General features: G+C 45.8%; 3 protein-coding genes and 1 long non-coding RNA gene across 5 annotated transcripts; 1 reads left to right on the top strand and 3 right to left on the bottom strand.

Moving 5' to 3' along the window:
- Positions 1-155: 155 nt before the first annotated feature.
- LOC135817655 (lipoamide acyltransferase component of branched-chain alpha-keto acid dehydrogenase complex, mitochondrial-like) lies at positions 156-27846 on the bottom strand. Of its 2 annotated transcripts, XM_065330880.1 has the most exons (11): positions 27632-27846; positions 27458-27523; positions 25766-25835; positions 25480-25558; positions 23257-23320; positions 22731-22860; positions 17973-18049; positions 17134-17196; positions 16775-16853; positions 5010-5094; positions 156-1111 (listed from the first exon to the last, which is right to left on the bottom strand). In XM_065330880.1, exons 1-10 carry the CDS (start codon positions 27674-27676, stop codon positions 5039-5041), a joined length of 729 nt encoding a protein of 242 aa, XP_065186952.1. In that variant the 5' UTR covers positions 27677-27846; the 3' UTR covers positions 156-1111; positions 5010-5038. The 2 variants fall into 2 exon arrangements, with proteins under 2 accessions (XP_065186952.1, XP_065186954.1); XM_065330882.1 differs by lacking the exon at positions 5010-5094 and having other exon boundaries at positions 27632-27844.
- LOC135817654 (uncharacterized) lies at positions 6209-9688 on the top strand. Its single transcript, XM_065330879.1, has 3 exons — positions 6209-6341; positions 8463-8753; positions 8904-9688. The coding sequence occupies exons 1-3, from the start codon at positions 6224-6226 to the stop codon at positions 9686-9688; spliced, it is 1194 nt and encodes a 397-aa protein (XP_065186951.1). The 5' UTR covers positions 6209-6223.
- On the bottom strand, positions 9965-16749 carry LOC135817653 (uncharacterized). Its single transcript, XM_065330878.1, has 7 exons — positions 15215-16749; positions 14780-14859; positions 14485-14568; positions 14250-14333; positions 13524-13607; positions 13294-13377; positions 9965-12922 (listed from the first exon to the last, which is right to left on the bottom strand). Exons 1-7 carry the CDS (start codon positions 15220-15222, stop codon positions 10005-10007), a joined length of 3342 nt encoding a protein of 1113 aa, XP_065186950.1. The 5' UTR covers positions 15223-16749; the 3' UTR covers positions 9965-10004.
- Positions 19152-21621, bottom strand: LOC135817657 (uncharacterized). Its single transcript, XR_010553570.1, has 2 exons — positions 20064-21621; positions 19152-19352 (listed from the first exon to the last, which is right to left on the bottom strand). It is a non-coding gene; the product is annotated as an uncharacterized LOC135817657 (long non-coding RNA).

Here is a 27846-nt window from a genome sequence, read left to right on the forward strand (position 1 = left end):
TTAGATGAGTGTTTTCCCAAGCCCTTATCTGAACATACATGCACTCGATCGCCATAACCCCTGGCACACAGCACACAGCTTCAGAACCTGAGAGAGTATGATATGGGTATGTCACAAGTACTCCCAGGTCCCGAAGCTTTCGTCTCAACAAAGGATCATAATCGACGACTTGTAATGAACTACATTTTGGTGGTATTATACCGTACTTGTTTACGAATGAGTTTAAAGCATGAGAACTATCCACAGCAGACATTCTCACTGTTCGGAGTTGCCAAAAAAGTGGTGCATGTACAAATCAGGGATGGGTACAATACAGTGTACCAACATCTGAGGTGAGTCTATCAGGAAAGTGAATGTCGTCCACTCTATAAAATGGGATCCCTCAAGAAAGATGGGATTTTGCAGCCATGGACGTTTCCAGCCAGGTGACTGTATATACAGTGATCTAAGTTATGCAAAGCTTGACATGAATGATTGGCTGGACACGTCGAAGAGAAGGAAGAGAGAAGCAGACCAACCTTACACCAGCTGAGTGTAGTGGCCCAAAACAACAAACTAATTCTGTGTGGCCTTAGAGGAGCTGGGCAAGATGTGTACAGTGAATTAAACAATACAGTAAACGTGGGAGAAGAAGTGACAAGACTGAGTATGATACACTGTGCCAGCACAGTGCACATACTAGTGCAACTGTTGGTGTAGTTACAGTTAGCCCACACAAGCAGGTCACTCGATTGTAGATACACAGAGCGCACTCTATATCATACAAAACATGTTGAGCTAGGCAGCAGTGGCTGGCATTTACTGACATGCACCAATGCCAATGCGCGGCTTGAGCAAATATTACAAGCCTCAGAACACCCATACGCCATTTTAGAGACAGAACAAGGCGATGAGTAAGCACCAAAGGATTATATGAATAGCGGCCAGGCAATAATTCAGGCCACTGCTGCTAATCAAGGACTAGTTACTAGTACTAGTATGTTGTCAGTGTACCCTGAAACGATGCAATCACAGCGAACGTGATACATGCACATCATGTTGCCTGGTTCTTGGTTAAAAGTTGTATCCTCAATGCTTGAGGTTTGTGGGGTCCCTCCAGCTTCTCAGAGTCCTGCACAAAAAAGATAAAAGCAAGTGCAGGTAGAATAATAGTAAGCTCACATAAAACCTCTTCGTCTTGCTAACAAATTTCGTGATTAAATCCACAGCATGGGAACGAGGCTACAGGCAAAAAAGTTCAACCATAATAATGCAAAAAGGCAACTTTAGCTAATCATATTTTTTGGCAGCAACACTATACTGTTTGTATAGGAGAGTTGGCTTGGTGCATTCATGCCAAATGAACTCCCTATAGTATTGTATTACTGTACTTCATCATTTTACTTGAGCATTCATTACCAGTAGCCCTAATGTCTTCTAACAGAGTGCGCAAGGTACTGCATATTCGGCGCATATTTTATTTTCGGCTAATATCGGCCTGTGCATTTTTAATTCGGAAAGTGGTGGACATCACGCAACTGAATTGTAAATAAAAGGGGGTTTGTCAACTGACAACCGCATACTTTTTCGACATCACCAATAAAAGAATTTTGCGTCCAGCGCATGCGCCAGGAGTGAATAGCAACTGAATAGAGCGGTTGTCATTTATTTACTAGAGGAAACGCAAAAGGTAACAAGATTACGTAACCAAAGGTGAGAAGGCACTGAACGCACTGTCAACCTACGAATACAACCTCAGTGCAACAACGTGCTCTTTCTGCTTACACAAGCAGAAAGAGAAAGAGCATGTTGTTGCACTGAGGTTGTATTCGTAGGTTGTATTCGTAAGTTGACACTTCGTTCAGTGCCTTCTCCCCTTTTATTTACTGGGCATTTGTAGCCTAAAATTTGTTTTGCAAGGTTCAATGTGACAGTGTATACAGGCATCAGCAGCACAGGCTGAAATTTCAATGTGGCCGAGATGTGTTTTTGCCCTGGGGAGGCTGCAATTTAAAAGCGTCGACAATTTGCATACTTTACAACACAGTACTGAGCATGCGGTGAGCTGATGATGAAATGAATTGGAGGTACTAATAATGCTAAGGGATTCGGGGGCGCATCAAAGGGGTCAGCACCAAGGAATGGGATAGATTTTTGCCCAGTTCGGGTATGTATATTGGGTATAGAACGGAAATTATTGGCTAAGCCTCGGGCGACTCCTACCAGTATTGCCACCAATGGCCCATGGCTACTGATCTCTGTGATAGAAATGTGACGTGTATGTGAAACCAAAATATGACTTTTCAAGATGTACTGTAAGACATGCTGTTATAACGAGTCGCAAATTTAACGATTGTCCAAAATTCATAGGTTAACGAGAAGATATGTTAACAATTTTGCAGTATTCTGCCATATCCACACACAGCATATATGAAGCAGTACGGCCTCAACGGATCTATTATAACGAAGAAATGTCATCCGTTAAAACGTTAGATTTGCTTCCTCGTTATTATAATATATACTGTAAGACATGATTGTATATTATAAAAATTAATCATGTCTTACAGTATGTGCATTTTGTGAAGATCTGATGTAAGTCATTAGGGACACCTTGTTGGGTCTTGCCAACATTCAATTATTATGATGTTCATATCTATGCAATGACGTTAATGGAATTATCAGCAAGAATCAATAACCCCAAGAGTATGCAGCTTTGCACATGGAGTCTGCCACAACACGTTTACCAAAGTACATGAACCTAGACACGAGCTGAGGAATCAGCTGAGCTGCTGCATCATTTATGATCTGCTATAGTTTCCAGTCTCCATGGAGGTTTTTCTTGGAGACGTCGAATCTACAGTATTAGGTGTGAAACTGTTGTACTAAACCGCAGGAGATAGAATTTATTCAGCTCGGACAACATTTCACAAGCACGCCGATCAAAGCTTGCTACACTCCCGTTTAGTCAACTTAACGGCCCAAATAATGCTTGGGTCATGAACTCATCGCTGTTGGTCTTTCGAGGGTGCCTGACAATGGTTGTTAGTGCACAGCACCAGCCGGGCCAAATGACAAGATCAGAGACATAGATCTTCCTAGTTCAATTGCTGAAAGGTGACTTGTGCAAACGTTATGTAGCAAAAGGAACTGTACTATGGCACTACACGCCATTCACAATAATCAAAAATGCCCACTTGACAAAACAGAATTTCATCAACGGAGTCCCGGGATTTTTCTTCTGTACATATGCATTATAAAGTCATAGCATAAGGGAGACGGCACGGTAGACTTTCAGCCTAAATCATAACGAGGGCCAGCTGGGCAGCTCAAAAGAGAGCTCTATGCACTATTGGCAGAGTGGTATACATGAATAGAGAGTGACCACCCAGTGCATGAAGCTTTTCGTGTCACCCTAGAAAATTTCAAAAATCAATAATGTGGGTTCAACCCTGGGCTGCCAGTGACAGTTGCCCTAACTGCCTTAGGGGCAAGTGCGATACATACATGCTCGCATATAGCATCGCTTGACTGACCCATGCTTGGGGCCAGTGGGTCAAGTCCGCAATCACGAGTTGCATAAACCACAGATCATGTAGAATCTCCATGGATCCAATCTGTGTACTGTAAAAGCAGAAATTTTCGGTGGTGTAATATTTTCGGAATTCTCCAAAATCGGCGATTCGGTGGAGGGAAATTTTCGGTAATACCCGCTTTCCAGGTAAGGGTGCTAGTACCACTAAGTAGTACCGAAAAAGTTCGGTGCATTTTTTCGGTAAAAATTGTCGGCACCGAAGTTACCGAAAATAAAACACCACTGAAAATTTCCGCTTTTACAGTACATCATTTTGGGTATCATGATCTCGTGTTGTTTCCTTGGGTGCTACGACTCCCTGACATGCATTGATCCATGGAACGGTATGATTTGGGCGATTTCAGCCAATCAGTAGACGTTCTGAGAGTGGTATATTCAACGATACACCCCGCTCAGTTCACAAGGGTCGCGCCAAGAGTGAATATTAGAAGGAGTCTTGGGAAAGTGCCCTGGGAGAAATGGATTGCACCATTCTATACATGTACTGCATTCCCCATAATTTCCTCGTGCTATGTCCTCAGGAAAATATTTAACGTAGACCCTTCATATACTCATAGAATAATCCAAACGTATCTGCAGTCAACCACGGGTATAACAACCCACGGATAGTGACACTATCTTCAGACCTAGTAACAATATAGCCGTATATTTTCAACCCCGTGAATGACGACAACTCCCAAATACCAACACTTTTCTCATGCCCGATCAAGGGTCGTTCGTTACCGGCAAAGTTAGCTGGATATGATGTCATGTAGTCATTATTACTTCAGGCAGGGACAATGAAATACACCCCCCCCCCCCCCCCCCCCCGCCCCTTTCCTGCAGAGGGAACAGTGCTGTGTCCAGGTCCGCATGCAGCATGGAGGTGCTAGTAAGTCACTGGCATTATTTTCTCTTGTGGATCGATGTACAGTGCGTGACAATGCTTCCATAACGTTAGTGGTGGTGGTGGTGGCGGGAGCATACTGCACTGCAGGGCATTACAGCACTGGCATACTATTATTTTCTCTTGCAGACGTGCCGTGCACGACAATGCTTCTATAATGGTGGTCACGGTGATGGTAGTGGTGGCGGTGTGGTGGTGGTGTGGTGGTGGTGGTGGTCACAGTGGTGGTGTGGTGGTGGTGGTGGTGGTCACAGTGGTGGTGGTGGTGGTCACAGTGGTGGTGGTGGTGCTGCTGCTGGTAGTGGTGGCGGCGGTGGTAGTTGCGGTGGTGGGAGCATTCTGCACTGCAGGGCATTAAAGCAAGCTCGATTGTGCATGCATGGTGGCGGTGGGAAAGAGGTGCCAAGGAAAGTGTGTACATATTTTTGTTGAAAGCACGAGAATTCAAAGAAAGCTGGCTGCTTCCTCTATTTCCATGATCGGCCAGTGCCTGCAGCACGAACAGTACATTGTATTACATGTATGTGCATAGACAGACAAATAAACACTAACCTGAGCATGGGTACCGCTTATATTCGTGGTCAGGAAAGTGAAAGTACGAACGAAGGAGAAGAAGATTGTTGACCATGGCGAACAACTGCATATCCAGAGGGCACACGGCTTGCCAGAATGGGTCGGCTACATCTTCGCTAATTTTCTGTCCTAACAACATTCAGCTTCGAGGTCAAGGACGACGGCATTTTTGGAAAGAAATTTCGAATTTTGGAGAAGAAGCTTGCTTTCGGAAAAATGTTCCTTTCACGCAAGGCAGCATGCCAGGTCAGGCGTGTGAACCAGGTGAACTGTGTCGGCAGATCCACGTTTACGTTCCAGGCCGACAGTTTTTTGACCAAGCCGTGAATCGCCCTCGCTCTGACTCTCCCGGCTACGAAGGAGTAATTTTACAACTCTTCAGGCCAGCTACAGGTCTCTGATGCACAGCTGCAAGTGACGGATATCGGTCATTTGCAGCCACTACTAAGAGCCTCCTGGTCGTTGCAATCTGATACATAGTAGGGAGGTTTAGTCCCACGTAATCCGTGGGTACTTTACGTGGGTGTACCACGTGATACTCAGTGACCCACGTACAGACGTTTTCTGATTCACGACATGCCGTGTATGGAGGCTCACCCACGTTCCGCCAGAACGTGGGTGAAAATCAGAATGGAGCGCATTGTGCAAGCTGTGAGGGTGCTCAGCTGAAGAAGTTTCCGAAGCACGAAATCAAAATATTCGATGAGCTTCTTAGGCCCGGGTAGCTTCGTCTTTGACCAGGTTTGGGCCTTTCGCTTTATGCTTTTGTTTGTTCCGTGTGACTAAACACAACATTGCAACGTGGGTGCCCTTCATCCACTTTACGTGGATCACCCACGTACGCGTTTCCGTTACGTGGGAACTAAACCTCCCTAATATACCTCGTAATACATACATATTACCCAGGGAGTCGTAAAATACCGGGATCGGGAGGCGACACGAGATGCACAACCGCGTCGGATGATTGCCTCAGCTCGGGCACGAGTGCTGAGACCTCACGCGCTGCATGGCGAGGGACTTCCCATGGCATGAGGTCAAAGCGGCGCAGGTCATGCAAAAGGACGCGTTCGCTGTTTGGTCCAAAAAATTTGAAAACTCAATAAAATTATCCTGCACACAACGAATCCAGTGTCAGCAGTTCGTTTTGTTTTTCTAAGTAATAATACTTTCTGCCTTGGCCTTCGAAGTAAAGGATGATGGAGCTTGACAGAGATGACTGCCAAAGTGATGAGTCCACCGTGGAAGATGAAGATGACGCCACGTATTCACTTGGTGACCTGAGTTGTGGGGATGTTCAGCTGTGGGCTACAGGTGAGATTCTTTCGTTTGCATGTTTTTGTCTCTTCCTTGTGGACACGAATGTATAATCTGTAGCATACCTAAGTGCCCGAACTGACCCGATAAATTAGGTGGTCGACACCATCCTTTTCATCCTAGTCTGCCCACGATGCATTGTCTGTTCACTGTGACAGGATATTTGAGCCAGCGCACGCGAAAAGGGTGCTTAGCTCACTGCACACTGAACTGAGAAAAACGCGTTTGAAGTTGCACTTCAAATTTTCACGATTTCGATGAACTTACGCAGATTTCAAGCGGGCTTACACTAGTAAGCTGGCGATTCCGTGTGATTTCGTTTAGCTTTCGAGATAGCCATCACACTCAGCTGTCATGTACTTTTCACAGATCAAAAATCGGCCCACGCATCGTCGTGCAACATTGATTTTCACGGATGGGTGCATGCACTCGATCAGTGCTTTTTCATCGCGCTTTGAAGTTTTAGTTTGATTCTCCTTCGATGCGCTTCAAGCCTTGTCTTCAACATGGCCAGTCGTCGTTGTTTCACGGTGGATGAGACACTAGCTGCTGTACTTGCTGGCGGTGTTCATCGACTTGCGCAAAGCACGGATGGGTGCATGCACTCGATCAGTGCTTTTTCATCGCGCTTTGAAGTTTTAGTTTGATTCTCCTTCGATGCGCTTCAAGCCTTGTCTTCAACATGGCCAGTCGTCGTTGGTTCACGGTGGATAAGACACTAGCTGCTGTACTTGCTGGCGACGATGATGAATTTACGTACGGGGATACGCTAAAGTACGTGGATACGCGAAATGTGTACTTGCTGGCGACGATGATGACTTTACTGGCGCTGCTGCTGATGTCAGCGATGCGAGAATTTGGAGCACTTCCTGGACAGAGCTGACAACTCGACAGCTTTAGCTGCTGATTTTCTGGACCTGAACATGGATGCTGAAGAAGCTGTTGTTGAAGAGGAGCAGCAAGGACATGCTCAGCCTCAAGCCGCTGCTGCAGCTGCTGTAAAAGATTGTTGCAAACAGAATTGTTTGGAGAAATTTAGCGCTGCTGACATTCAAGCGTCCATTCTTTCGATGCACGAGCTTGAGAAGCCTGAGAGCGATATTTTCATTCTTGGGCTTTTGTCGTCCTCTGCGCAGCACACTGCCCACACTGACCAGCCTGGGAAGAGGAAAAGACAAAAAATTGTGTACTCGTTTCAAGGTCTGCCGGTGTGCGGTGTGCGTCACTGCGTTCCGTCATGTATTCAATATCGGCACAAAGCGCATGGACAACTTGCGCAAGCACTTTGAGGAGCATGGTATTGAGCCCAGGACACATGGCAACACTCATCGCCGTCCTCACAATGCCCTCCATTTCGCCGATGTGAAACGATGTGTGGAATTTATATCAGCGTTCGTTCAGGACTTCGGTATACCACATCCAGCGCCGTTACGTGGTCGTGCTGATACACCGCCAGTGTTTCTCCCTGCATATTTGACGTACAAAGCCGCTCACCACTGTGAACTTAAATTTTCTCTCTCAATCAATCAGATTTGCTTCTCTGAAATTTAATCTCCCTTTTTCTCTTTATACTACGAGTAATTTACTGACTGTGTACCACCATTGCATGTGTGTCATGCATTGCTGGATTTGCCTTTTGCGGCACATTGATATTCTGGCCGGGACTAGCCAGTCCTCACTAATAATGTCGTAAACACTACAAATTGTGTGAAGTGTTTGGTCTAGAGATGCTTCTTACCTGATACTTACATGGCTCTTTGGTGCTAGATGGCAAACCATGACAAAATACTGTCCAGAATGATTCTCCGTTACATCTGTTGCAACTAGCGTGGCAGGCGTGCTTTTGTGTTTGCGACCGCCAGACCGCAACCAACACAAATGCTTGTAACTTAGGTTTTACTGGGAGTTTTTGACTAATTTTTTTTTAAATGATTTGTGAAGCTTGCAGGTATATGGTGCACTAAAAAACCCAATTTCCAAAATTTGAGGCTAAGCACCCTTTTCGCGTGCTCTGGCTCATTTATTGAAGTCCTGAAAATTTACGTGTGTACCTAGTATGTATCATCACCGTAGATGATGTAAACCTCCATCCTCAAACCATACTTTGTCTATGTGCAGATCGATGTAAGAGTGGTAGTGCCATCATGGTGTACAGGCCTATGGAAGGTGCAGTGATCCATGGAATTTGCAAACTGCTGACAATGAGACAGGCGAGTGTTACTGAGGCGACGGAGTCATTCCTGCATGTTATTACGACACGGTTACAGAAGGCATCAGGTACTGCAAATCTGCTACGCCAGGAAGTGTGCCAGCTGAAGGCATGCAAGGGTGCTGATATTTCGCAAGCATGGCAACAAATGCTGTCCGTCATCGCAACAGCTATTCCCGAAGTGAAAATCAATTGTGAAGGTCAGTGCGTTTTGCATGCATGTTGGAAAAAAATTGGCTTCTGACTAGGTATGCAGACTAGGTATGCAAACGCTGGCTTTTGAATACTAGTACAGTCTCTGCAACCACCAGTCCTTATATGTTGTCTTTTTTTTCTTTTCTCTTCTTCAGATTTGGAAGTTACATCTGCAGTGCTAGCGAATCTGATAAGCTACCTGCATGCCACGGCTGCCGCTGCTATCAGGAAAGCGTCAATAGCACCATCCAAAGCTGCTGAAGCCATCCCCGAACCGGTGATTGACAATTTGTCTCACCTTGCTGAAAAGTACCATGGTGGTTGGTGCTTGGTGGCCGTGCGGCGTGAGCTGGAAGGAGCAAGGTGTCGCAACGACAACTTGCTGCAGCTTATACCTTTATTTGGCAAGGATGCCGTGACAAGCCTTCAGCCTTGTTTGGAGAATTTTGGAGCCATTCTCCAAACATCTGAGCATCAAGCGTTGCCCAGAAATGACCAACCGCTCAGTGACCATGGCTATGCAGCACCCATAGCTGCAACACAGCATGAAGAGCAGAAGCATACGTTTGTACTTGTGCCTGCTGCATGCTCCTTGTTTCACCAGCTTAATTTAATAACCCATTCCCAGTTCCCCAGCATGCTCAACACACACAAGCAACACGCCGTGAGTGCAATGCAAGAGCACCTGGAAGCAAATCTCCTCATCCGCCAACTGTTTAATGATATAGTCCAAGATAAGAATCGCAGTTATGACTTCCTGAAACTTGTTATCCGGTACTTCATGAAGAGCAAGCAGAAGCAGCTTTTGAAGCAGTATGGACTATCGCCGGCTAACCAGTCGATTGCATTGCGCACAGGTTTGAGGCAGCATGAAAAGAAAAAGAAGCGTCTCCTCAGGCCCCACCAGCTGAAGGCATCGTGCGGCAGAAACTGCGGATGAACGATGTGGAAGCTGCTGCTACAATCCTCCGAACAGAATCAAAGCCAGAATCATTATTGGAAAACCTCACAGTTCTGCAGTTGTCAACCCTCATGAAGTATCTCGGAGGGACATCAGGATCCCGATTTAACAAAGCCGAGAAGATCACTCAAGTGACGAAGCTTCTGCATCATCCTGGGGTGAGTTACCTACACTTGTGTCATTTGTATTACAGTACAGCTTTGACGCAGTTTGCACAACTCGTGTCCTCACACTACATGCACTGCAACTTACACCATGGCCGCCTGCGATTTGATATGAAACGATGGTTGGTGCACTATTTGCTCGCACTTGGGGCGTTGCTGGTATTCCTCATAGTCAAGGGCAGATCAAGAGCAGCTCGCCCGAGGTTGCTGGGTATGACATGGGTTTGAGCAATAGCATTAGCTTGATAGCCGTATGCCCTGGCTGTCATATTCTGGTTTGCACCGCCTGTGCTACGCTGTAGGCTGAAGTAGTTTTCAACAAAGTCTTGTGTCAATCGATGGGGAAGTATGTACAAGTTAAGGTGTTTCACTCTGGGGTCACATGTTCTGAACTGTACCAGTCCTGCAAATCCACCAGCCGTTATTTTCATATCCGTGTAGACCTGGTGTGAGATGAATGCTTTTGGCACCTTTTCCGTTTGTGTATGCCATTGGTCAAACCACTGCATTGTCGCCGACAGTGCGCGGGGAATACTGTCCCGTGGGTTCGAAACCTTCTCATGGGACGAAAACACATCACCCAGTGCCCTAACATTACGCATGAACTCCCTGGTAGAGATTGTGTCTTGTTGCTGGTTGTCCTGCATGTCCTCTTCCACTCTTTTGTTAAATACGTCGTACGCCAGCCGGCTACTCATCCTAGAAAAGGACGTCAGTTGAACATGTTGCTCCCTCAAGGGTGTGCATTGGACCATTCTCCCCTGATCCCGCTTGAGTACCTGCTTAATGTGGCTCCACAGTATAGGCTTGTTGTTAATGGTTAGGAGGCGTGTGCACCATGACTCGTATCCGCTCTTTGAGAAATTGTTCCTCATCTTTTTAATGAGGTGGGTCGGGTCTGACAGGAAAAAGAGTGGCCAGTTTCCGTACGGGTTGAGGGTGGAGCCAGGGTTTTCACTATTAAGTGCCTGGTTGTCCATCATGAACTTTCTATTGCTGGCCGCACCGTCGCAGCAACACACTTGTACCCGGAATCCATAACTGTGGAGCTGCTCCACGCCAGTCCAGAACATGTCGTTTATGGAACTGGAGGTGGGTGAGTTCGTATTGAAGTATGCACAGGGGAAATTAAAATTAGAGAAAAGGGACTTGAAGTGGAACTGCATAATATGTGTTGCGACCAGTTTATCATTGCTGTCAACAACTGGTTCCTCGCTGTCCACAAAGCCGATTAGATCATTAGTGCCACAGTCCCAGACGAGTCCCTCCTTGATTTTTATTTCGTCGAAGTAGAGGCCGCCGATGAAACTTCGATCACCCTTGCCACGTTTACTTTCGATAAATTTCTCATATAGTTGACGCATTTCTGCCATCTTTGCTGGCTTCCAGCCTGTTTCTGGCTGTGTGTAATTGCAATAACGCGATAGTGTTCGCCCACTTGGCAGACGCAGAAACCCGCTGTTCCTCAGCACTTCATAAGTTCTTTGCGACCGGGAATGTTGCTGAAGGCACCACCGTAGTACAGCTGGATGCCAACGCATCTGCTCGGGCGATGTTGATAATGCTTTTGCCTGGTCAGCTAGAAGAATGGCAAAGAACGAATCCTCCTGTCGTCCAGTGTGCCTTGTGATGTGAGACTTGAATTCCTGCCTGTTTTTGAATTCGGTGTGTTTGCAGGATTCCCAGCGGCATTTGTAGAGGGGCTGACGTTGTGTTGAGGTCTCCTCGATATTCAGGTGAGTGAAATGGATATGAACTTGCAGGTCATCTATAGTTGAAAAGGTTTCTCTGCAAGTTGCCCACTTGCAAGTTGGGTTCTCAACACGCTCACGCACTGCATTCATGGCTGGTTCTAGTTGGCGAAATATGGATGCATACTCCTCATTGTGCTTTGTAGTCTCCATTCTCTCTCTGGAGGCAACAAGGCGCTCCAATCGTCTGGTCACGAGGCTAGTCTTGTCCCGCCTCTCACGTAGCATGTCAACAAGCTTGGCTTGGGGTAGATGGATGAAGGCGGTATGTGGGCTTGTTTCAGTGCCTCGGGTTTTAAATCTGGACAAGCCTCTTCTCAGGGTACCATCCAAAGCTTTACAAGCAGCGCAAACGGAACTAGTACCAGCAGGTACGAGTATAGGACATGCTACTGTTCGTATGCATGGTGTTGGTTCACATGTTTCGAGTTTTCCAACTACCGCACCAGACGAATTCTTGAACGTTCCACCATCGAGCCGGTTTTCAATCCAATCTTTGTATTTGTCGTATCTGCAGCCCTGGCAATTATCGGCTCTCTCGATGGCTAACACGACGGTCTCTATATCTTCACAGGTGAGAAGCTTTTCCGGAGGCTTACATATTCTGGTCATGTCAACGATCTTACTTTGCATCAACAATTGGAATGTGAAGTCTCTCTTCACCAGTACAGTTAGCTGGGGACAGCCAGGCCTTGGGCTAAAATAGTGTGCCTTTAGGTCATCGTCTTCAATTGCCTTCCAGCGTGCCATGCTGTTGATGCGCGCCGCAATGCCATTGAAGTCCATGGCAGCAGGTGTAGGTGATGTGGAGGGTGTGGGGGGTGTGGGTGGTGAGGCCCACTGGCTGATAGCACCCTCAACGACTTTCCTCACCTCCAACACCTCGCCGCCATCTAGAGACTTGCTGTCTGCCTTCCGAAACTGCGTGTTGCACGATTCCACGACGGACGATATGATGGTGCGGAAGCGTGTTGTCCGCAGGCGTCCAAGATATTTTCCGTAGTTCCCAGGCTTCTTGATTCGGTTGAAATAATTCGATAGCTGAATGGCACTAATTTGTTCCCTCGACTGGAGGAACTGGTTGGCGACCATCACAGCAGAGGAGTAGAGCTTGCTGGACGGAAGCCGAGCTCTATACGGTTCCTGACTATCACTGTAGACCAGGACCGCGTAGACCAGGATTTCGCGGACTGAGGGTGGTACTGAACCACGCCAAGACAGTGGTGCCCCAGTTGTTGCGTTCGAGTCATTGCCAGGGGCCGAGCATTTCTCCGCTCTCTCCTCGTGGGTTGTAAGCTCTGTATAAGACAAAATACAACACAAAGTGAACATTGGTGATACGATTATTTTTGTTATGGCATTCACCTGTTCGAATTTGCACAGGGTGCATCAAACCCTGTAGCCTTTGCACAAGTCTGACCATTACTACGGGCAGATACGACTGGCTATGTGCAATAACTTGGGGTGTGGGGTGGTTCTCATAGCGTTCCAATAAATTGCTTTCCCTTGTTTGTTTGTTTTTCTGCAGGCATTTCATGGATTCTCTTGATGTTCTGACTGAGTATTAATAACTCAACTACATGCTCTGCAGTGCACGTGCGCATACTGTGTGTGTATGATACTGTGATAAGCGGTACAAGCAGTATACAGGATATTGACGGGTATTCACCTTGAGTGCATTCGCCGATAGTGTGACTTTCGTTGCACAGAACTTTGCTCAGTCGGTCATGTGACTTAGTCTGGGTCGGAAGCTCTGTATAAGACAAAAGAAGACAGATAAAAACAACTGAACCAGTGATATGTGTGTGTGTGTGTGTGTGTGTGTGTGTGTGTGTGTGTGTGTGTGTGTGTGTGTGTGCTTCTGTGATAAGTGGTATAAGCAGTCCACAGGGTATTCACCTTGAGTGCATTCGTCGATAGTGTGACTTTCGTCGCACAAAACCTTCTTCAGTTGGTCAGGTGGCCCGGCGTGGCTCGGAAGCTCTGTATAAGACACCATACGTCACAGATAAAAACAACTGAACCAGTGATATGTGAATTTTGCGCTTGTGTGTGTGTGTGTGTGTGTGTGTGTGTGTGTGTGTGTGTGTGTGTGTGTGTGTGTGTGTGTGTGTGTGTGTGTGTGTGTGTGTGTGTGTGTGTCCCATATGGTGCAGTGGTATGTGCAGCGATTTCCAATCGATAGGTTGCGGGTTCGATTCCCGACGATTATGGTCACACACGTCTTTCTTCTCTTTCTCAGACTCTTCCTGACTTTTCTTTCATTCTCCTGGGTGGTTACCAACAGCCAGTGCATGCCGGAGTATGTGGTGTGATGTGTGTGCGGGAAAAAAGAAGAAAAAAAGACCAAAAAGTAGGGATTCACTGGCCAGAAAAAAGCCACTTCAAAGCTGTGTGGTGTAGACCAGGCTGAATAGTGGTGGTCAATTCTTCAGCCTTGCAAGCTGTTGAATGGTGCAATCCCAGCACAAGTTGCTATGGCTTCTGCTGTAGCATCGCTATCATCGCCTCTGGCGATGGGCGTCCAATGGTCAATGGTGTGTGTGTGTGTGTGTGTGTGTGTGTGTGTGTGTGTGTGTGTGTGCTTCTGTGATAAGTGGTATAAGCAGTCCACAGGGTATTCACCTTGAGTGCATTCGCCGATAGTGTGACTTTCGTCGCACAGAACCTTCTTCAGTTGGTCAGGTGACTCGGCGTGGCTCGGAAGCTCTGTATAAGACAAAATACGACACAGATAAAAACAACTGAACCAGTGATATGTGAATTTTGCGCTTGTGTGTGTGTGTGTGTGTGTGTGTGTGTGTGTGTGTGTGTGCTTCTGTGATAAGTGGTATAAGCAGTCCACAGGGTATTTATTCACCTTGAGTGCATTCGCCGATAGTGTGACTTTCGTCGCACAGAACCTTCTTCAGTTGGTCAGGTGACTCTGCGTGGCTCGGAAGCTCTGTATAAGACAAAATACGACACAGATAAAAACAACTGAACCAGTGATATGTGAATTTTGCGCTTGTGTGTGCACGAGCATGCATGTGTGTGTGTGTGTGTGTGTGTGTGTGTGTGTGTGTGTGTGTGTGTGTGTGTATGTATGTGTGCTTGTGTGTATGCTACTGTGATAAGCGGTACAAGCAGTATACAGGATATTGACGGGTATTCACCTTGAGTGCATTCGCCGATAGTGTGACTTTCGTCGCAGAGAACTTTGCTCAGTCGGTGAGGCGACTCGGCCTTACGTTTCCTGAAGGCAATGTGTTCAGAACAGTTATGAACAGCTATGAACAGTTAAGAAATGACGAATATTGTTTGCAGTTCATGGGCCATATAGATGTGAAACACTTTGAATGCAGAAGAATGAGGATAGTGGCATCAAATACTGCATGGATTCTGTTTGATATGCTACTTTTTTTTCCCTTCCATGGAAAGGTGAGTACATCGTCGAACTTCATCTCGAAACTTCACACAAACCTAGAATGGAACTTGGACAACATGAAGGGGCCATGGGCATGGTGTGTTTAGTGGAGAACTAGTCCGAAAACAGGGTGTCATTCGCATTGACTCAATTCAAATTTGAGTACATTTCGTGAATAACTTACCTTGACATTCCGTCGTCTCCAAAGCAGTGAACTTCCAAAAAAAAATTAAAAGCCACGGCTCAACCTAAGGTAATGCGTGGTACGTATCAGAAACAACCAGCTTTCGCTCTGGAGATCCAGAATAGCCTCGAAGCATATAGCAAAAACAATTGAGAACAAGAAGATGACGACGACGTTTCAATCACGCTTCAAATTTCGCGGGTCGAGTGCGGCAATCCTCGGATGGTGAAATGTGTGGCGTGTCGCCTCCCGGTATTTTACGACTCCCTGATATTACCCTTATAACGATATTTTTCTGCCAAACCAAATCACTCCACTGACTTGTGTATACAATGCCTTACCTCTATAACAATATTGCTATAACGATATTACCCCTATAACAATATAAAATGGGCTGACCAATCGACATTTTCCATTTTATAACAATATCTAGCAGGGAATATGTAGAGTCCACTATCCAGGTAGGGCAAGCTTCACTTGATAAGTCGCTGGGACATGACGAAATGCAATGGGGGCACCAGTGGGCACCTTGCTATGTACATAATGTGCATGTAAAATGATGTATGTCAGTTTTTTATGCTATGAAGAGTGTAAAAAATGAACCAAAGCCATGCATTATGACGTATGTGTATGAAATGATCCAGTTACCCCTATAACAATATTACCCTTATAACAATCTTTCTTGGTCTGACGCAAATATCGTTATAAGGATAGGTCGACTGTATTATTCCTGCCATTATGAAGATGTCCCTGGTTGGAGTCATTTGAATGCTTCTGCTATATTTGGCATGCGCTCTCTTTCTTATCTGGGCATGCAGTGCAGTGAAGCGTATAACAATAATAATATTATTTTGCATGCACGCTTTCCGGGAAGTGGACGGGCCAGAGAAAGACTGTGCTTTGTACGACGGCAGTGCCTGAATACAACAACAAAGCGGAAACACTGAAGATTTCCATTCCTACACATTTTGCAAAGTTCAATTGTTTACTGCTGCACCTAAAAAAGTGCTCTTCACATGCTATCCTTTTTTTTGCTTGAATACAAAATTCTACTCTGGCAGTACGACATGTTCTGGCTGCATCGGCGTATCGGCCTGGTACACTGGAATAACCAGATCAGTGTTTGCAATGTGCCCATTTTCCCCTGGGGTTTCCTAATAAGAGCCAGTTTCATGTGGTTGTTGAAACTTGTTCCTTATATATATTAGTTGTGTTATTTGGGGGACCTTTGTACCTCACAGGGCCCCGGCTCTACTATAGAACGTGTATGTGCATGTGAGGTTTGTGCATGCAGCGGCGCCCAGAGCAAGATTCACATCATCACTTCTTTGCGAAGCTAACTGCTACACATGACTGGCACGGCTGAGGAAAGTTCAGCTTTTGCAACCCATGGTACAACATGCCACGAAGGACGTTCAATATTGTGGTACAACTCCCTGCACCAAAACAAGAGAGTCTAGTCGCCAAATACTTCACACATTGGGGCCTGTAATTCTACACACGCGCACACGCACACCCACGCACGCACACAACACACACATACTGAAATGTCGGTCTTACGTTCAGAGAGGAAACAAACAATGTCTTCTTTCAGAACACGCCCTTGCTTGCCCGAGGCAGGAACAGTGCCAAGATCAACCTGTTGTTGCACCACAGCAGCAGCAGGAGCAACAGCAACAACAACATATGCAAATAGCCACAGTTCCAAAGTATTCAGGAATAGAGAGTTAAAGACATGAGCGAGCGAGAGAGAGAGAGAGAGAGAGAGAGAGAGAGAGAGAGAGAGAGAGAGAGAGAGAGAGAGAGAGAGAGAGAGAGAGAGAGAGAGAGAGAGTGAGTGAGTGTGAGAGACACAGAGAGGTGGCCAGGCCAGCAGAACTCAACTTAGACACAGTCATTATTCATGGCAGTGAACTCACATTGTTCTCTCGCGCTATTAGTCTCACTGCCGGGGTGGCAAGTACCCGAGCTCTGCCGAGATCCTGAGGAGGGCAGAGGAAATAATGAAATTAACTGATAAGCAATTTGCACGGAAAGCCACAAAGCATTGCATCTATACAATGTAGCTGCTGCAGGTGAAATCCAGTTACTTACAGGCATACCTTACTTCCCCGGTTAAAAGTCGCACCCCCTTCTTCAGGCTTGAGCCATATTGTTTAGATATATTCTCTTCAGTAGTAAGTCATGCTCGATTGTAAGTCACACCCCCCTTTTCGCCCTTGAATTTTAGTGTAAAGAGGTGCGACTAATATTCGGGGAAATACGGTACACAATTCAGCACCCGGCGGCGGAGGGCACACAGCTCAATCAAGGAGTAGCAAGACAAACCTTTCCACTAAACAAGGTAGATCAAACCACTTTGGAGGTGAAAAAGACTTTTACAGAAGTCTGAAGAAGTGCTATTTTCTCTATTCCAAGCTTTTTCTCTGGCATGCATTTACCCCAGGACTTAGAAGTAGCAACTTCGGTGGTATTAGTGATGAAGTTGGTTGTTCCTACGTGGATTGCATTGACCCCATAAATGATTGTATGGCGGATACCTACGCATTTTGTTATACTTATGGGGTGAAAAGAAAATGGGGAAACTGCATTTTTCAAACGTTCAAGCTGTCAACAATACTAGAAGTATAGGAATATCATCTCTGTGGTCTATGTAAGCCAGAGAACAACTTGAAAGCAGAGAAAAGCGCAGTTCAGTTCTTCTGAAAAAGGTTGTTCACTCATTGCATAAATCAGTAATCCCATGCCATATCCATACCTCACAGTCACTGCTTGGTGTATTCAGTGTAGGTTCTGGCATTGATGCTGCTGGTGCTGCTACCGGTAGATCTTCTTCTGTGAGCGACAAATAAAAAAACACAGCAAGTTGAACGCTTTGAAACGACTGCTGCCCTCGTTCCTTCTGATTTGCCTTTGAACGCTAGGGTCGTTTTTCAGCTCTGCACACGCAAATGTTTAGCAAACAGCATGTTCAGGCAGAATGTAATTTCTTCTCACACTCAAATTCACCCACAGGGCAGCGGACACCGGGACAGTGTATCAGTATTCTGCGGTGCTATGTCACATGTACTGTTATCAACAACAATTGGTACTACAGCACAGTCAGGTCGGGAGAAAAATGCCAGCCCGATTATAGCAGCGCATTCCCTCCAGCAAATTGATTGAAGAGTAAAGACATTGAATTTGGCGAAGTGTTTAACCCTTTGTGCACTCAACGAGCGAGTTCGCTCGTTTCAAATGCGCGTGACATTTTTGATCGTCACGCTTGACTGGTTTACCGCATCGCGCCGAGGCTTCACCACCGCGTAGCTGAGAAGATTTCCGTGACGTAGGTACTACACATGACGTAGGTCGCCACTAAATTTTTTTTGATAGCACGCTTTGAAAGTGATTTTGCGATATGTCAAAATTAGAATTTTGACTTCTCCAGCAATGGATGCAGACGAGGCTCTTCGCCTAATACAAGACGCGGACCAAGCAGATCTCCCAGTAGAGGATATCGCTTGCTCTTCAGGCGACGAGGTAGGAGACTCGGACAACGATTTTGTTTCGTCTGACGAGGAAGATCGCTTGAATGACGATCTCTTTTCTGATTTGGAGGAAATAGGATCCGATTCGGCTGACGATATTGCTATTCCTGTTCCCGTTGCTGCTCATGGACGTGGTGGCGCTGAACGATTCCATTCAGAAAAACACAACTTGTAAATACAAATTCTCAAAAACTGTGGAGTTACAGGGGATTATTGTCGGAATGGAAAATTTGATCATTTTCTCCAAAACCAGTGGACTCACAAAGGGTTAAAAAGGGGAAGTTAAGGGGGTTCGGGACAGTTAGCCCCAAAAATTTAATTTCAACATCAGCCCAATCTGACATCAGGTTTGAATAGGTACAGCCTTATATTTTCGCTTAGTAACATCAGTTTTTCAATTGCCCGAATAGGTCTTGCCAAAAACACAATTTTCCTTGATGACACAAAATAACACAAAATCCCAAAATTGATGAGAAATCGTCCATAACATCAGTTAGGACAGAAAATATGACATAAAATTTTACAGACTGTTCGAGGTATTGACGAAGATGATATCAACACCGAAAAATGTACACTTTGGTTGACGATGGCATCCAGGTCGTCATTTCCTGGAGAAGAACAAAAAGACGCAAAAAATGAAACTTTGAATATTTTTTGCAGCTTATTTTTGAGTTTGCCCCATATGTGGATACTTCAAACACGTTCTATAAGTGGGTTGGAACAGGTTTACCGCGGCGAAAATAGGGGTCACCGTGCATATTCTGGAGAAAAATCCAAAAAACTGTCAAAATTTGCCTAAAATTGGTAAATTCACGTATCTATATTGCTTGTACTTCTCTGCTGCTGCTTTGGTCATAACTTATTGGATTTTTGGCTGTTAGGTGTTGCATAAACTCACTAGAGCCCTCGGCGTTTAGAACAATACAAGGATGGAATAGCTGAACTAGTAAATTTGCCGGAAAACCCTGGGTGCACGCATTTTCGATAGGTACTTTTCTCCATGATTACTCTCCTGTTGGCACTTGGTTGTGATACATGTACATGTAGCTATGATAGCGCTTAGCACTGCCCCATATCAAACTACAATGAAAGCTGACATGTTGGAACGAATCAGACAACATTGAGTCCTCTTGTTCTTCAACTATGCGAGCTAGAACGTGTCCCCACACTGGCAAAAATGATGGTATTTTACGGTGCGCACAAACAAGTGAAGCACTGTGCCACAGGGCGTTCCTTACAGTTGGGTTGCTGCTGGTTCTTTGCTAGGTGTTCAGCCACCACTAATATAATCTTCCTTGAGACTGTCCCCCGCTTCTTACCTCCGACTTGCTCCTTCATCAGTCTGGAAATGGCTGGCTCACCACTTCGTTTGTAGGACAAGACAAAGTGCTTCATCACCAACCCACTGGCAGCTGCCCGCACTGCAACTGATTTAGAGAAGCACGTTGCTTGGACCAACGGTTGAAGGGTGGCCAGCCGCTTTTGCTGATGTTCTGCTAACTCCATCACCGAACATGCTGATGCAAAAGTGACAGAGTGCTACAGGATACTGGCATCAGGGCGAGCTTCGACAATTTCAGCTAGGGCCGCAACATCCACAACAGCATCATGAGCAGCGAACTCATTCCCAACGATGAACTATAAATCAATCTGAGGCTGTAGCTTGGGAGCTCCGGTATCGCGGTTTAGGGATCAGAGTGTTCACCAATCACAAAAATGCACACCATCGACACACACATCCGTGCACACATACACACACACGCACACGCACACACACACATGCATGCTCTCACACGCAATAGAACACACGCGCGCGTACACACACATACATTCACGCACGTGTGCGTACCCACCCACATGCATGTGCACACTCATGTGCATGAGTGGAGATGCCCGCATACACATGTAACACCAACATGCCCTGGGAGCGGTCATGCACGTGTGTATAGTATGTGTGCGAGGGCACGTCCACATGAGCGCATATGCATGTGCATGTTCATACATGCGTATGGTGCACACATGCACAAACATGCAGGTCTATGCAAACACACAGACGCTCGCGGCCGCCGCGCATACAGTGTGCTCATACATTTCCATAACCATAGGGTGCCAATGACTCCCAAATATCATGAATAAATCTTATGAGATTGAAAAACGCACTTACCCAAAGCAACTTTGGTGTTGCTTGTGGAAGCACGGGGGCCAGGGTGTTGAGCAGTTACAGGGCTATCTGTATCTATAAAATTCTCCATCCCACACTGCTGACACGGAATGACAAGTACGCTGCCCAGGTCGTACCTCTTCTCTTCAACGCAATCAATGAGCGCCAGAGGTTTGCCACATCCAGGATTCTGGCACGCAGACAATCCCACGGCCAGATACCTGAGATGAACGATTCGTCGACCGTGAAGAGGGGCACTGAACGACCTCTTCGCGGGAGTCGAATCCAGTGGCGTTAGTGATGGAGATCGCCCTTTCCGTTTTTCAGGAACTCGATCGATCGTTTGAGTTTGCGAAGCGTCCCCCTCCTCGGCTTCTTGCATCGTCCAGTACGCAGAATGAGAGGCCGCGTCGTGGGTGACGGATTACTCTCCCGCGTCTTTATCTCCAGGACACGTCAGCAGGAGAACCGAGCTATCCAAAAACCACCAATGTCAAAACAAATCCGCAAGTCCACTAGTGGCTGAGCTTCTTCCTCAAATCTTGTCTCGACTCGAGCACTGCGAAGTCATGGTCAAACTATTTTCTGTGCATGATCCAGTCCCATTTTTCCACTCCGAAAGGCAGTATTTTTCAGAAAAAAATTCGGAAATCCAACATGGCGCTAACCGTCGCGAACCTCCTTAAGGCAAAAATTAAAATTTCTCCAGTTGTAGTCTTCAGGGTGCTGAGTCGAATGGTCTTGGTCCGAGAAAGCTGAGATGCTCCCTTCCTACTTGAATCCCAATCAAACTCGCGCACTTCCACCGAAACTGGGTGACTGCGCCCTACTAGATGGGGATTTGTATGCAAAATGTCACTAAAAGCGCCATTTCGTTCTTATAAAAGCACGGATGACCGCGATTGGCCCATATGTTGTAGTCTTTTGGACGCTGAGTCGACTGGTTTTGGTCCGAAAAGGCTGCGATGCAGCGTTCCTCCTTTGTTCCCAATCGAACATGGTTGAAGAAGCGGTCACGTGCTCCTGGGTGCCCAAATCACCTGGTCACCACGCCAGCAGGCGACAACTTTCACACCAAGGTTCAACTCGAGTGACAGGACTGCACCCAAAAAAGGTCAAACAGGCTAGTAAGTTGTACCCTGCAGGCACGGTGACCAGGTGACTGGCGTACGCAGGAGCACGTGACCGCTTGTTCAACCATGTTCGATTGGGAATAAAGGAGGAACACTGCATCGCAGCCTTTTCGGACCAAAACCAGTCGACGCAGCGTCCAAAAGACTACAACATATGGGCCAATCGCGGTCATCCGTGCTTTTATGAGAACGAAACGGCGCTTTTAGTGACATTTTGCATACAAATCCCCATCTAGTAGGGCGCTGTCACCCAGTTTCGGTGGAAGTGCGCGAGTTCGATTGGGATTCAAGTAGGAAGGGAGCGTCTCAGCTTTCTCGGACCAAGACCATTCGACTCAGCACCCCGAAGACTACAACTGGTGAAATTTTAATTTTTGCCTTAACTTCCCCTTTAAAAAACGCCTCGTGCCAAGACTCCGCTGCAACTTAATTCACCAGTACAGTATGCTAATCTCATGTGTACAAAAGAGGCGGTGGAAACACAACCGGTGAATGGCAGTAAAGCACTGCTGCATACATGTACATCATATGGCCAGCTCTATTCTCCGATAGGGTCAGAGGGTACATGGGCTACCATGTGTGAATGTGACAAATTTGAGCACACATGCCGGTAGGGCCGGTGTATGTGCTAGCCTGGACACAACATGTGTGCCTGCGCTCGAATTGCATGTACAACTACTGCATGCACGTACCTGTGGGCACGGCACTGTCATATTCCACTTCGATGTCAAACAGCTTGGCCCCGACCTTTGCTATCTGGTCAACCTCATAATACGTGGCCTTGATTACACCAGCCATTGGGCTCTTCAGGGTAGCAGACATCTGAAGGCATCCAACAGAAACCAGCACAAGATCACAGATCGAACATCCAACAGAAACCAGCACAAGATCACAGATTGGGGCAAAAAAATACAAATCCTTCAAATAAAGCCACACATTCAATGGAGAACATCTCGGCAATTGGCAAACGAAATCTGAGACACACGTTTAGGCGGCTGAATAGTATTACAGTTTAGTCAGCATTCACAGCGCTACTCAGCAGGCTCTACCAGTCAACGTTGTGTCGTTATTGGAGTTAATGCCATTCTGCTGTCCTCTACCCTGACTTCATACCCATGCGCACGCACGCACACATGTACAAACACACACACACACACACACACACACACACACACACACACACCGGTTTGAGCGTCTTTTAAGAACACAAATGAGCACCTTATCTTCTTGGACTTCACAAATCGGGACTGCTCTACCGACGACATCTCCGGGCTTCACAAACCTGCACACGCACGCACACACACACACGCACACACACAAACATACACATGTACAGACAGGCAGACAGACAGACAGACAGACACACCTTGAACCTTGAAACTGCCACCTAAAGGTGATGCAGTGCCTCAAAGAGGCAAGGAGGGCAGAGTTACTTCTTGCATTTGTGTTGAGCCAGGTACTGGAGACGTGTGACACACACACACACACACACACACACACACACACACACACACACACACACACACACACACACACACACACACAAAGACACACACACACACACATGGAATGAACACAGGAATAGGAAGAAGCCAGTGATATCGCCGATATCTCAAATACACAGTAATAGGTACTTGTGGTTAGAGTGAGAAGAAAATAATATCAGTACAGTAATATGCCTTGAATATCGAACTTTTTTCACCAAACGAATTATTTTAGTTTGGACCTAACCCCTCCCCCTCAGAACGTAAAAAATGTTGACATAATACATGCAAAAGTCGCAAGTGACTAGTGTGTCACTGATCCTATAGCCGTGTACAGTGTGTATCGGTTATAGTGTGGTCGTATGTATCTATTATTGCACGATTAAAGAGGTCAATATATGAAATATAGAACGAGTAAAAGACCGAGGTCCCCCGAGGTCTTTTACGAGGTCTATATTTCATATATTGACCGATTATGAGGGCAATAATAGATTTATCACGACATAGCATACCTAAAACTGTTTTTGCTTTGCAATAGGAAGAAAGGAATACTATTGTAATAGTATAATAGTATGTACATATGCCATTTACATTGGACATTACTTCTGTGTAAACCAAAGTTTTCAGTTGTCTCTTGTAGTATGTTCCCCAAGTTCTTTGACTGAGAATCTGACAGTTTGGGTTCAAATCCCAGCATTTGGCTTCAGATTTTTCTTCTTTCAGTTCTGATTTTTTTCTAAGTAATTAGTTGAGGAAAAAGTTCTAAGTCCTCGGGCTAAGTGGTCAATAATAAGTGGTCAATATAAGCGGTCAATATATGCTGATATTTGACCGCTTAGAGATCACAAGTTTCTGTGGGGGTCAATAATAAGAGAGTGATAAACAAGAATATACTGCTTACAAGAATGAACACTCATTTTTTCATAATCATAACACATATTTTATGTGTATATTTATTCTTACAAGCAGTATTATCGCATAGTGGAATATATCGGCCCTAAGAATGGATTTTGTGTAGCAAAATATGCCAGATTAGTGCAAAGTGTATCGCCTGTAATAACATCTGTGCTCTGTGCATACTCAATACAATAATATTCAACACAAAAAGAGAGTTATGTCCAAGGGAGCATTGGAGAATCACTTTTTCTGTCCAGTCGGACTCTTTCTTCCGACTTCTCTCGTATCCGCTGCTCCGCAGTCGCCTAGCACGACCGCGAGTCTGATTGATCCGTGTGTATCATGTGAAGAGTCTACGTCACGTGTCCACATGCCAAGCGTGCGCGCATATGATGTGTCACACGTGATTTATCGTGTGTAAGAAATATCGGCAATAAGAATCAAATGTCGTTTTTCAAACACCCACGCTATAACCGATACCTACTGTACATGTATCAGTGTTTTCTGAAACGAAATTGGTCAACCCCCTCCCACCCCATAACGAAATTATTTCGTTTTGTGAAAAAACTTCGATATTTGTGGACGACCCCTTGTACGAGGCATAACACAAGGGAAGAACAGACGGAAATGATTACGTCAATTCCCAACAACCAGCTCTGAAAGGTCCACATTTTGCACTTTGATCAGACTTTATCCAAGCCAAGACAAACCCATGTATCGATCAATCAGGATAGGTCACATGTTACGGACCCAGTTGCAAACAAAGAGCATAAGACAGTATCTGTGTGTATTCAGCATCATCTCGGCCTTGATGTAGCAATGCAGGTTCCACTCAAGACCAGACAAAGCTATGAGCCCACACATCATGGATGTTTGACTCGAGGCTACTTGCATGACTATGCACAATCACCGAGGTACTCAGAATGTACAGTTGCTACAATGGCACAACAGTGACAAAACCTATGCTAGCTAACTGCAGCCCTGATCACGTGCACAGCCACATTCACATTCACACATGCACATGTACATGTATGAGTACACAACGCCTATACGAGCTCACCACTCAGTGACTGTTACCTGCCTCGTTCCGTCTTGCATATCGATCAGAATGAAGGGCTTCACAACCTTGGCGTGCCGGCCTGCGATGTCAGGTGCAGAAAGGCACACGAAGCCAAAGCAAAAGATGTGTACAGTTCACCACGCGTGCAATGCATACAGTTCAGGCGCGCAAAGCAAGCGCATAGTTGGAAAGGCAGATCACGGGGTACTTTGAAGCAATTCTAGCAAGCACAGCTACAGACAGGAGGACACATTTGAGATGGTAGTGCAAGCAATCAAGAACTTACATGATGCAGTTTGGAAGTATCTCGCTCCAACGGAGGGATGACTGGCTAATGGAGGGCGCACTATTGAATGCTGGATAAAGACAAAAAGAAGAGTTCGGAGTCAGCCTATGATCTATGAAATACTAATACATGTGCCAGTGTGTTGCAGGCAAATGGAATGGGTGGCATTCAAGACAATAGAGAGGTTAAGATGCATGTTATTTCCGATGTGACGCGCAATTTCACGTCAAATTTGACGTAAAACTCCAAATTTCGACGTGAGCTGCAGGTCACTGGCGTTGTTTTTCGACGCGCGGGCCAAATAACGCGAGCTGAACTTCCGTGTCACGTTGGAAATAACGTGCATCTTAATTAACCTCTCTAATAGCCAAGTTCACCATTCCTAGATCCCGCATCTCATTTATAATAGAGAAATGTATGCAATAGTGAGTTTCAATAGACCTCTGGTTTCAAAAACCTTTAGGCCAGCCATCTATACCACATAAAATCTGTGATCACTTGGTGCATAAATTTTCCGAAATTGGTTGTTTGTTATCCAATCGCTTAGAAATCTATACCGTTATGAGAAAAAAATAATAAATTGGGGGAATTGCCTGAGCAATATCCCGAAGAAATTTCTCAAAAAGCTCAAACCCAATTCGAATTATTCGAAAAGTCTAGTCTGTAGAAGTCTGGACTTTTGAAAGGCACTATAGTAAATTGCAGGATTATTTATTCAATGCAGTTTATTAATACCTTGTACTGTGAATTTCTGAAAAGCTTACACTTTGTAGAAGTACAATTTTTTCAGCTTCAAACAAAGTTTCCCAACTCTGCAAAGTAAATCGGGTTTGCTTTTCCTGCGATGCATTGAACGCAATGGCACAAGCAAAACTCCCGCGATACAACGCCATTCCCAGGACGAGGCCTAAGAAGCTCCACGGCCTCTTCCTCCATCATGTCAAAAGGTGTCTACCATGCTGTGAGCGGTGGGCAGGAGGCACTCAAACAGCGCGAAACGCAACTACTATGCAACTACCAAACGAAAATGCAATTCTACATTTCAAAGAGTATCCTGTTGGTGTCGTCGTCATCTTCAAAAATTTGAAAAAGGCGCTCCTTTCCGTGAACTGTCCACCCCCAGATGGTGCGCAGTATCGCCGACGAGACCGGAGAAATTGGCTTCTCCTGAGCTTCTGCCCTAACTCTGAAGATGACAACAAGCGGAATCCAGGTCAGGTATACATACTTTAGGCCGTAGTGAAGAACCCAGGTTGTCTGCTTGAGACTGAAACGGAATTTTTTTTTGAAGTTTGGGCCGCTGGACTAGGTAGCTAGCGTGTGTAAATAGGCCATTCACACGACGGGCAAACTTACTTTTATCGTACCGTTTCCAAGGATATTTACTCGGATACGATAAACTTGGACACACGCGAGCAACAGATTTTTTATCTTGGCCGAGGCCCTTTTGCTCGCGATTATCTTTGCACGCCAGGAAAAGTGTCGGTTGTTGAAAGTGCGTACTGCAAATGCAGTGCTTGAACAAAGGAAAATTCAAAATTTAACTTTCGGGGGGTCACGAATCACGATGGATACATTGACGGTTGCAAAGTTTGCCCAGCACCGTGTGAACTGGATCACGGTTTGCCCGTGTTATCTTGGTCACACGCGTGCAAATGTTTGCACGTCGTGTGAATGGCCTAGTATTAGTACCTTGTGCGCATTTGCAGCCTTTCTTGTGCAATTCGTTCTGGACATACAGCTGACGCATCTTAGGCCCTGTGCAAGAAGATGTTGTGAAAGCCGGGGTGGAAACACCAATGTCAGATGACATAATTATGACCATAAACTCAAATAGAGCAGTACTGGCTATTTCAAATCACGTACGCGAGCGAAGGCAGATCTCCGGCCTCCAAGACCTAAAAGCGACATCGTATTGCAACTATTGATCTCCTGCAAAATCCCTGCTTCTAACTCACGGTACTGCTATTCCACTGAGTTCTCTCAGCCTCGCCAGAGAAACTGAACGAGAAAACGAAACAAAAAAGCTGCCAGAGCCACTCAGCTCAGAACACACGTAGAGTCTACCAGCTTACGTTACC

The sequence above is a fragment of the Sycon ciliatum genome, chromosome 5, assembly GCF_964019385.1.
Source record: "Sycon ciliatum chromosome 5, ocSycCili1.1, whole genome shotgun sequence".
Taxonomy (NCBI): domain Eukaryota; kingdom Metazoa; phylum Porifera; class Calcarea; order Leucosolenida; family Sycettidae; genus Sycon; species Sycon ciliatum.

What these genes read in the sequence shown, in the direction of transcription:
- LOC135817654 (XM_065330879.1), top strand. Translation starts at nt 6,224, where the DNA reads ATGATGGAGCTTGACAGAGATGACTGCCAAAGTGATGAGTCCACCGTG. An exon ending in TGTTCAGCTGTGGGCTACAG is followed by an intron (nt 6,342 to 8,462) that starts GTGAGATTCTTT and finishes GTCTATGTGCAG; the next exon opens with ATCGATGTAAGAGTGGTAGT. An exon ending in AGTGAAAATCAATTGTGAAG is followed by an intron (nt 8,754 to 8,903) that starts GTCAGTGCGTTT and finishes TCTCTTCTTCAG; the next exon opens with ATTTGGAAGTTACATCTGCA.
- LOC135817653 (XM_065330878.1), bottom strand. An exon ending in TATCGACGAATGCACTCAAG is followed by an intron (nt 13,378 to 13,523) that starts GTGAATACCCTG and finishes TGTCTTATACAG; the next exon opens with AGCTTCCGACCCAGACTAAG. An exon ending in TATCGGCGAATGCACTCAAG is followed by an intron (nt 12,923 to 13,293) that starts GTGAATACCCGT and finishes TGTCTTATACAG; the next exon opens with AGCTTACAACCCACGAGGAG.
- LOC135817655 (XM_065330880.1), bottom strand. Translation starts at nt 27,676, where the DNA reads ATGTCGCTTTTAGGTCTTGGAGGCCGGAGATCTGCCTTCGCTCGC. An exon ending in AGGCTGCAAATGCGCACAAG is followed by an intron (nt 25,836 to 27,457) that starts GTACTAATACTA and finishes GTCTTTATCCAG; the next exon opens with CATTCAATAGTGCGCCCTCC. An exon ending in TGTTTGTTTCCTCTCTGAAC is followed by an intron (nt 5,095 to 16,774) that starts GTAAGACCGACA and finishes CTGGATATGCAG; the next exon opens with TTGTTCGCCATGGTCAACAA.